The sequence below is a fragment of the Cyprinodon variegatus genome, unplaced genomic scaffold (assembly GCF_000732505.1).
Source record: "Cyprinodon variegatus isolate N-32 unplaced genomic scaffold, C_variegatus-1.0 Scaffold1176, whole genome shotgun sequence".
Taxonomy (NCBI): Eukaryota; Metazoa; Chordata; class Actinopteri; order Cyprinodontiformes; family Cyprinodontidae; genus Cyprinodon; species Cyprinodon variegatus.
Window position 1 is genome coordinate 15,446 of NW_015151629.1, and position 10,397 is coordinate 25,842.

General features: G+C 39.3%; 1 protein-coding gene across 1 annotated transcript in view; it reads right to left on the minus strand.

Moving 5' to 3' along the window:
- Window positions 1-455: 455 nt before the first annotated feature.
- Window positions 456-10,397, minus strand: part of LOC107101946 (arachidonate 15-lipoxygenase B-like) — a 21,230-nt gene continuing 11,288 nt past the window's right edge. Inside the window, exons 2-15 of the mRNA XM_015401042.1 lie at window positions 8,504-8,658; window positions 8,028-8,232; window positions 7,831-7,912; window positions 7,482-7,595; window positions 7,301-7,404; window positions 6,873-7,039; window positions 6,639-6,782; window positions 5,723-5,926; window positions 4,748-4,834; window positions 4,502-4,671; window positions 3,553-3,665; window positions 3,351-3,460; window positions 1,806-1,976; window positions 456-635 (exon numbers count right to left, since the gene is read on the minus strand). Coding sequence (XP_015256528.1) covers window positions 456-635; window positions 1,806-1,976; window positions 3,351-3,460; window positions 3,553-3,665; window positions 4,502-4,671; window positions 4,748-4,834; window positions 5,723-5,926; window positions 6,639-6,782; window positions 6,873-7,039; window positions 7,301-7,404; window positions 7,482-7,595; window positions 7,831-7,912; window positions 8,028-8,232; window positions 8,504-8,658 — 2,006 coding nt within the window. The remainder of the gene's footprint in view (window positions 636-1,805; window positions 1,977-3,350; window positions 3,461-3,552; window positions 3,666-4,501; window positions 4,672-4,747; window positions 4,835-5,722; window positions 5,927-6,638; window positions 6,783-6,872; window positions 7,040-7,300; window positions 7,405-7,481; window positions 7,596-7,830; window positions 7,913-8,027; window positions 8,233-8,503; window positions 8,659-10,397) is intronic.

The following is a 10,397-nucleotide window of genomic DNA, read 5'->3' on the forward strand; positions in this document are numbered from 1 at the left end:
TTGGGTCCTTCAGACCTCCACTCAACCTGACACAAACCCAGATATTATATGCATATATTTTTAAAAGTTACGCAATCAAGAGTGATGATGATGATGATGATGGTGTGATGGTGATGATTATTAAGGTACTGCAGTTCAGCATGTAGATATTGTTCTCTCTGCTCAATAAGAAGCCCAGGAAGAACTCTACTGTATTCTGGAACATCTGTTCTAATGTTTAAGGGACAATAAAACAGTGACTTCAGAAATATTTCAGGTTTTTATTAGTTTGCCAAAGTTTCAGAGTTGCGCTACAGAACTTTGCTTGATTCCCATTTAGATCATGCAGCTTCAGAAGCACAATGAGTTAAACAGAAAAACAAAAATCATTGAAGTTTTATAAGATAAATGCAGTAGATCCCCTCCACCAAACCCAGAAGCTCGTCCTCAGGCGTAATCCTGAAAGGAACCGACCCTTAGAGGCTGACGCTGTTCTCCACCACCTTGGGGTCCAGGTATGTGTACGGCAGATCCAGATGTTTGTTTCTCTCGTTGATGGCCTGACTCAGCTTCTTCAGCTGCTCTTTGAACCTCTTTATCTCCTGGAGTGGAGTGTCCTCAACGAAACGCTGCTCAGGGTAGTTACCAAGATACACCTGTTGACATCAGAGGCATGTTCAGTCAACCACTAATAACATTAATTCCTCTGATAAACTGATGATTTTAGGAGGTTTGCCTTAAATCTAAAAAGCTCATGTGTGTTAATAATAATAAAATTATAACCTAACAGGCTTTCATGCACCAGGAACCTGTTTCTTCTAATGTTAGATAGGGTGACCAAACGTCCGTATGTCTGTATTTCACGTCCTGTCCCGGGCATCCCGGGTTTTTTTTAGAAAGTGAGGAAATGTCCTGATTTTTTAAATTACCTTCATTGGACCATTAAATTTACAGGCACTAGGGCACTGCGCACAACGCTGCGTCTGACGTAATCCCTGAGCCGCGTCAGTGCGGGCAGCCCTGTTCTTAATCAGAATATAGATAGCGTGGCTGTCAGCACGCCAACAACATGCAAAAGCGCATATGTATGTTTACAGATGATTTACAAAAGAGTTTCCCCGCTTTCAGAGCGGGTCGAGACAAACGGGAGGCCTTGTGCACAGTGTGCAAAGCAGGCACATATGTCTCTGTGTCCAATGGAGGTGCAAGGGATCTGAAAAGCCACCTGGACACCGAAAGTAAAGATAGTCTATTGATATGTTTGTTAGTTTTTGGTACATTTTGAGTTATTTTTGCTAAACAAGAGGTATTTTTTGTTAATTAGCTCATTTGTTAATTTATTTTTTCCAATAGCCTACAGAACAGACATTATTTCGTTCATTGCTGAGGCTGAGTATCATCATATTGGGAGTTGAGAGTTATTGTTAACTTTTATTGTTAAGTGAGGGATGTTTAGATGAGACATTATTTCTTTCATTGTGCTATTCATTCATTAAAGGAATTGTTAAGCATTTTTTAATAAATACATTTTGAATAAAATTATGATTTGTTATTGGAGTTATTGCTGTTGACTTTCACTGAAAAGCATTTTTAATAAATCAACTTTAAAATTGTAAGTGAGTGCATGCCACAGACATCGCTATGCATGGGAACAGGGATACTCATGATCTTCTAATCATTGTGATGGTGGTAATGCCATCGCCCCCTAATGGTGCACTACTATTACCACAGTGTTTCTGACTAGAACCAGGCAGAGCTGATGTAGATTCTGTCACCCACAGAGAAGAGGTATGCTTCTGTTAGGACATGTTTACAAAGCTACTCACAGAGTCGGAGGACCGCTTGCTGAGCAGCCAAACTGCTGCCATCCCTTGCACGGTAGTGTTGATGGCAGGAAACGTGTCCAGCAGCGTGGCCTCAGTAGCGTTTCCCTTTCTAGATGGTGGTGGACGTTCCAGAGAGACTGGGGTGTTGGGCATCCAGCCAATGAAATCGTACTGCAGGAACAAACCCAACAGGTGACACACCCACCTGTTACAGCTGCTTTGATAATACATTTGAATAAAAATGCATGAACTATAATTTTCCTGAAATTATTTATTATTTTCTTCCATAATTGTTATGAATGTTAGACTCAATCCTCCAAGCAGCCATATTTCAGATCCTTACAGCAGTTTTTCCAAAGACATACTTTTCCACATAGAAGAAAAAAAAGTATCACATATTCTACAGATTTGTCCAAAAATCAAACAAAAAGAGAACAAAATAGGTGTGTACCATAGAGGAATGCATTGTCTTAGAAAAACATTCCATAATACTATGATAACAAAATAACTTGAAACAAATAAATAACAAAATTCATGTTTTTCTGAGTTAGATTATTCATAGATCGAGCTAAAGGAGAATGCTAAAATGAATTACTTATATCCCTGCAAAAAAAGTCGGTGATAAAAGTCTTTTTTCTGGCCACTGTTTCCACTGAAACATCTTATTTTTGTTGCCTACTGATGGGACTGCCTAACATAGAAAGCATAGAAAATATGAAATAATGAGCTAACATTGTCTGGAAGGTCAGTTGAGAGCTTTGTCGTTTTTTTTCCTTTTGCCTCAGCTCCTACTCAAGTAGCACAGTCCAGTTGCATCATTATCCCTGTGTCAGTCTGTCAGTCCATCTCCCACTCATTCCTATTGTAACCAAGACACCACGTGTATTAAGGTCTTACCACTGATGCAGATTTGCATCCCAGACCTACGGTGAAGGTCTAGCTTTTTTTCTGGTGGATAAAAGGACCTCAGAGTAAAATGAGCTGTACAGAACCATAGAGGCCATAACTGCACCTAAACTATGAACAATACAAACTGGACTGTCAGCCTAAATGGAATCCTACCTGTCTGCAAGGAATACAATGACCAGAAAGCGATTGTGTACTCTGACAGCATCCCCAGGAAAAGATGCTGGGGGAAGTGATCATGACCACATTCACCAGAGAACCAACTCCAATGGACACTTAACTGCATCTACTGAATCTTCATTCAGAACATCAGTCAGAGTCTTCTTTTCAACAACCTAATTCAAGGTTCCCCTCAAACTGAAAATTCAAATTGCTCCAAACTTTGAGACTTGTCTTATATTCCTAGTTAAAAGATGGGACCACCACTCTGGGGCTAGTCTTCAATGCAATTTAAAGAAATGTGTCAACCTAGATTCCCCCGGGCTGTCCGGAGGCCAGGGTATTTCCTCCAGGGGGGATTTTAACTGCCTAATCGACTCCTGGGAGGGAAGGACTACTTGGAGAGAGAATCATTCTCATCCTGATCCTCATTTCCTTTAACCCAAGCCTTCTTTATATTTCTATAACAGAGCAGTTTACCTGTCCAGTGTTTATAGCTGAGTGCTGGGCCGAGCAGGTAAAGATCACCATGGTGACAAACTTCACCAACTCATCCACAGTTTCCATTTTTGATGGCATATCTGAAAATTAGGGAAGAAAATAAAAAAATTCAAGGAAAAATAGTAATTATTTGACAATGAGGGTATTGATAGCCATTCTTAAAGCATCAACCCACGTTTGATGTTATTATTAAATCCATGTGCATGTATATCTGAGATCCACATCTTCAGAGTCTGGTCTTCTTTAACCATCTTATCACTCTTGTAGTAGAATGTAAGGACTCGCTGCACAAAACTTTAGAGAGGTTCAGATTAATTCATGTTGCAGTTTATAGTCAATGTCATATCAGTTTATAGCCATGATGCTATTATATAGAGAATTAAGAACAATTCAACTCAGGGAAAAGGTAAAAATGGAAAGACAGTGAACAAGTACCCAGAGTAAGATTTATGTTTTTCATTTATTTTGGTGTTTGCAAAGTGAACAGCGCTGATAAGAAATGGGGTGGAGAGACAGAGGAAGACATGCAGGACTTGAAGTTGGGACAGCTGCACCCAGGACCAAGGTGCTTAAACATGGGTCGCTCTGCATCTGCATCTCCACCATGCCCAGATATATGTAGATTTAGTTTCCAATAACATAACCCATTGACTCCTAAAGTTAAGGCTGTGACCCAACTTGGGTATTAGGTCTTGAAATGCTCTAACAAAATTAACAACAAAAATTCTAATGATAAGGCACATTAATGCGCTTAAAGATATAAAAGAATAGCTTAGAAATAAACAACCCCAACATGAAGATGTTGCTGCCTGTGGTCTTGGGTTTAAACTCTGATGAGGTTCTAGCTGTCAGTTTACTCTCATAAGTCTAACATAATGCATGTTAGCCTAGCATCAGACTGTTAGACCGTTGCTTCTCTGTGTTAACTCTGCAGGTGATAAGTGACCAGCCCACGGTGCAACCTGGTAGACAGAAACTGGACCCGACTGGACCTGCAGAGCTAAGCAGGTCTAAAAACCATCGATTTATCTGTTGCTGCATAATGAACAGGTATCATTGCAGGGAGCCACAGAGTTTAACCCAAACCTTGATATTTTCTACTACTGGGCTAAAAGCAAACAGTCTGGAACCTGTTGATGATGCTCCACAGCTTCAGGCCATCGTCTCTGTAGAAGAAGTTGGGCACATCCATCAGCCCGCGGTCAGAGAGGTCATCTGGTAGACAGAGAGATCTGTAGGTCACAGAGGAGAGCGCCCTCTGCAGGATGGTGAACATACCTTCTCCACCAGAAGAAGCAAACTAGAGAGGAAAACAGAGTGTGTCAGCTGATAAGCAGAGTGTGGACATGGTTCATGACTCTGCGTTTCCTGCATACCTTGGTGAAAACGCCCTCCTCAGATATGAGGTATTTTCTCGCCATGAAGTTGATCATCTCAGTGTAGCGAGTGTGAGGCACAAGAAGCTGAAGCAGAACAACTGTTAGTAACTAGCAGGTAACTTTATAACAACGCGTCACGTTTGTTAAACTTTGGTTCCTGAGAAAAAAAATAGATGATCCTAATGGATCAAAGCAGGGACGGACTGGGGAGGTAAGTGACTCCCGAGTTCTGGACTGATTGGCCCAGTTTTAACTGCTGGGTTTAACCTTGAAGGAAAAAGATCAGCCTTTATATCTATGCAATGATAGTAAAAATAATTAGACCAACTTTTTGTTTTAATCTTCTTGTTCATTTTAGTCTCAAGAACAACCGAAATAAATTTAAAAAAAATTATAAGAGTTTTCTAAACAGCTGAGGTGTTTCCATGTTGTCTTAATAATATCAATTCAGACAATAGCTTTGACATAAAAACAGCTTTTAGGCATTCCATGATTTAGTTTTCCGTATTTTTTCATTTCAAATGACTTTAGTTGACTTGATTGCATTATAAAAATGTTCCTCTCCCGAGACCAATAAATATCCTAACCATGGTTTTTCATTTGGTTTATACACCAATAAGTTCTTGCAAGGAAAAGAAGTACAGAACTGCTTTTCTGAAAAATCCTGTCATCATTAAACTAAGTGCAGTGAGCTGATGCAGGTTCTAGCACTGCTGCTTTGCAGCAGCAAGATCCTGGATGTATCTATGTAGCAAACTGTCAGTCAGCTGACCCTCAATGGCTCTATTTAACTGGGCTAAGAAAAGAAAGAGAAGAACTGGAGTCTAAGTGCGACAGCACCTCCATGGGCTGAACCACTAGGCCCTCTAACCCAACCGAGAAATCCCCAGACGTCCCTTATGCCAGTCCAACCTTGTAGCTTAAATCAGGAGCTAACTGACCAGGATAAATAGCATGATTAATGTGCTGTACCTTGTAGAGAGGGTGCATCATGGGTAGGTTGCGCAGCAGAGCCACACTGAAGACCTCAGCCAGCAGGTGGGTACGCAGCAGGTGAACACTGAGTTCATGCAGGTTAAAATCGGCATTCTTCACAAAAGTCTTGGCCAACAACCAGTCCCACTCCGAGTCAGAGGGAAGGAAGATGGGATTGTCTTTCCCTGGAGTCTGCTTCAGCTGCAGGATGAAAACAGATGAACCTCAATCACTTCTCTGAAGTGGAAGATGGCTACCAAATGCCCGATGAAATCATTTAAAACCAAATAACCAAAGTAGATCCAGCTAATAATGGGCGTAGAGTACAGAGTGGAGCTGGAGCCGAGATAAAATCCTTTTTTAAATGCATGTTAAGCAAGTTTTGATATTTAAATTGATTTCTTGTATTTCCCAACAAAGCCCTTATAATTGCACATGTAAAATGAATTTTCCCCTAATACTGCAATAATCTTGATAGATATATTTCTCTATATCCTCACCCTAAACTTCAGTTACATTAATTTCTTATTGCAATAGAAGAATCTTACACTGAAAATATCAAATAAATCTTTCCTTTAATTTCTTTAGGGTTTTGCTGACAGACTAAAATGAGATGCCGGTGGATCTTTCATCCAGATCATGAGTTACAGAAGACCAAGAAGGAAATGTCTGGTTTAGCAGATGATAAATCAACCCTTGTCTTTTATCTCCGTCTTCATATTACTGGATTAGAATCCATTATGGAGGAACTGGGAATCCGGAGCATCCAGAGAGGTTGTGCAATGTGGAATTGGACATAATTTTGCCATCAACCCCGTTAACAAAGTCTTAGTGGCACCTTGTCCAATGGAGAATGTGAAAAAATGTTGAAGGGAAGAAGTTTGGAGGTTCCTTGAATAACTGCTGGCCTCACCTGAATAGCAACGGGCATCAATTTGTCATCAGGAGTTCTGTGCAACAGAACAAGAGGAGCCACCAGGTACTGCTGCTTCCCATCTATGATGTTGGCTTTCACTCCGTCCAACATCTTATAGTCACACAGAAAGATGTTCCCGTTCTGTTAGAAGATATTAGGAGAAACTCAAAGTTACAAGAATGGTTTACAGTCATAGAATAAATTGTTCACCTTCTGATGTCAGATGTTCACCTTCATCTCCTCTTTTAGAGACTGTTTACCATCCTTGAAGACCATCTTATCGGTGACAGGAAAGTTATCTGGCAGAGTTTGGCAGCGCTGGATCACCATTGGGTTCAGTCCATTCAGGAACTGGTAGCCAAAGAAGGAATCCTCCTTCCAATGGTCATGGACATAATCTGAAAAGACACTGAATATTTTAGCTAATATCCTCCACTGCTGCCCTAATGAGACCAAATATAGACGTTACATCTGGACTTTTCTTATTCAGATTCAACAGCAACATCAAAGCAGTGCTATGAGGAGTGACGTCTCTTAGGTTAAATAAGGTACTATGAGATCTGTTGACCGTGGGAGGAACCAAAGAGACCAGTAGGAACTGGTTCTGGGTCAGGGAAGGACCACCAGAACCAGACATTCAAGCAGTAATGACTCAGTACCAGATATTTCAGTGCGATGGCAGCTGTACAGACGTTCAATATCATCAATATTAGTCCACTTTTTCTTCATCTCAGCCCATTCTTCCAATTTCAGCTCTGCAATTCTACAAACAATAAATTCACTGTTAGAAACATTATTTCAGATAATGAGGAGAAACATGAGGAACATTTTTTTTTTTACGCTTCAACAGCAGTGAAGGCCATCTCAGCTTCCTTGGTGTAGGAGAAATTAGCATCAAGAGGCAACGACTCGTCTTTCAAGTGGGACGGCAATCCCTTGTCACCCTCAGCCCATCTTAGTGAACCAGAGAAAATGTCAAAAAAGTTAGAGAAGCAACAACAGATACTAAGTTTGCAGGATGAATTAACATTACTGGGAATCCCAGAAACAGAAGCTAAATACAGTATGTGTTATATTTTCATCTAACAGATTATTTGTAATCCCAGCCTCATGAGGCAATGAATTGGATGGTTGGTGGTTGGATGGATGGATGGATGGATTAATGAATAGATGGTGTAGCAGTTCTCACTCATAGAGTTTCTGATTCTCCTTGATGTTCTTCTCCCAGTATTTCTTGAGGATGTCATGTTTTACTTGGCTGAGAAGATGAGCTTTAAAGGAAACAAATAGAAATCTTTATCAGTTTGTTGGGAACCTGCTTTCGTCTCCTCTCACCCAAAATAGCTTATTTCTCAGCGAAGTGAAATGTGTTAAAAATGGACCAACCTGACCCCTCAGGGAAATAGTGATCCTCACAGTCATTGATCCAACGGTAGATGGGAAACTGGTAGATTTCTCCTAATGGAGATTTTACCTCCACTTTAGCAAGAAACCATTTAGTGTTTGGCCACCATACATGGTGCTCTTTTCGAAGTATGATGAGACAAACCCTACCAAGAGGCTTGTCACAATTTACCTCAAATTTCAAAGCCTGAAACAACAAGGAGCATGTCTTAAACCTGAGCTTAGGTCCAAAGTTAAATCAACATTACAAACACATGTTTCCGTGGTTTAAGTCAAACTTCAACTGTGTGGATCAAACAGAACCATTGTACATAATCAGAATGGGCTTCATTAACTGCCAATAATCTGAGATTCTTTGAATAAAACTCACTTCTACTAGATGTTTCAGCTTTTCAGGTCTTATACCAGAAGAAACATGCAGTGTTTCAAGATGCAGAAAATATATTTTTTAGACTTACACTGTCTATGTGGAAGTATGGAAAAGTGCTCGAGAGTTTATTTTCTTCACTATCACCATGTTCGCCACACAAGGTGATGAAGACATCGTGGAAACAGCTGCTGTGAGTAGCATCTCCCGTGTACACAGTTACTTCGTATGTCACCACCATTTTCTCTGAGAAATCAGATCAATCCTGACAGAAATACAACCAAAATCAACTACAGGAAAAGCTCAGCTTCCATAAACATCAGACTGTTTGTTCCTACCTTTGTCAGCTTGATGAAGATGATGTTGTGAAGACCAGTGAGTGGAACAGCCTTTTATCCACTCATTTCCAGGGGGAGGGGTCTTCTTAGGGCGTCAGTTAGTTCCAAATAAGCAATAAAAATGAAATACCAATGAAATGCCCTTAAAGTACAGCCCTAAACAAATTACACAGAACCTTTTCGCAACCAGAGACAGGTTTGACATGAATCACTCCTCCCAGAACATAAATCCCTCAGAGCCTTGATACTCGTTTACTTATCCTAAAAATTTAACCAAGATCAAAATGACAGCAGAAAAGGACTGGAAGACATAAAACCCCAGGCTCATTTGGAATTAATGGGTCTTCTTACTGGACTTTATTTGAAAGTAAAAAGCTGTTAGATAATAAATATAAAGAAAGTACTGACCCAGTGTGGAGGTGTGGGTATGGGAATTTTATTTTATCATTCATCAAAGTGATTGGAACTGAAACTCTGCAATATGAATACTCTGCATAAATTAAAATGTATAATTGTATAATTTGATTAATGCTTTCTAGGGGTGTCCTGATAGAACTTTTTCATTTCCGATACAATGCCAGGTTTGAGAATTAGATGATACCGATATTGACTCGATAGGATTTTAGCAAAGAGTCAAAGCACTATTATTACCTATTTTATACAGTAGAATGTTAGAAAAGACAAAAGTTAACTACAAAAGGTAAGAAAACCATTGATGCATGTAAAATTTGCCAATTGGTTACAGAAACTGATAACTGAAGCAGAGTACTTTAATCAGCATGAAAAATATTGGTTATTTTAGATGCTGGCTGATAAAATCCAATATTAGTTTTGAGCTAATATTGTATCGATATCTGATATCAATAAAATTGTTAAGCAGTAGGGACATCCCTACTGCTTACATTTATTTTATCTCATTAATGTTTTGTAATTAGATGTGTATTTGTATATATAATAAATGTTTGAGCATTTATTTATTTTTTTATTTTGGTATTTATATTTACTTATATCACAGTTGGTCCCTTATAATGCATGAAGATGGAGTCTGTATTAAAAGTGACTGGTTGGGTTTGTTCAAAATGTGAATAGTCCCACACATTCTCTTCTTCATACTTTCGACCTCGTGCTGACATACGGCATAGAATGTAAAGAAAAAACAGTATTTCCTCACTACCCTGTCCTCTCTGACCATTTTTATAACCCTCTGGATTACGTTAAAATAGTTTTCCTCCTCCTCCAAAAGAAGGCTTCACTTAACAGATAATGCAGTTATACATTTTAAAGAATCTGTTTCGCTCTCTTCCTCTTCTGTGTCGCTGTGGAGTGATCCATATAGCAAAAATTGAGTTTATTTCCATTCACAAATTGATGATTCTGTGATGACTGTATTTCCTTTTTGTGTGTGGCATTAAACAACGTAGCCCTCCTGAAAAAGAGGAACTTTATTAAAAGTTAAATTTAGCTATCTAGTTTAAAGCATAACTGTGCAACACTGGAGAGAGAATGGCGCTTTACACATCTAAAATATTTCTACTTAATCTGGAAAAATAGTTTATTGCTGTATAAGAGGACCCTTGTAAAGCAAGAGCAGCATATTTCTCCTCATTAAAATAGGAGAATAAGAATAATCCTAGACTTCTTTTTAAT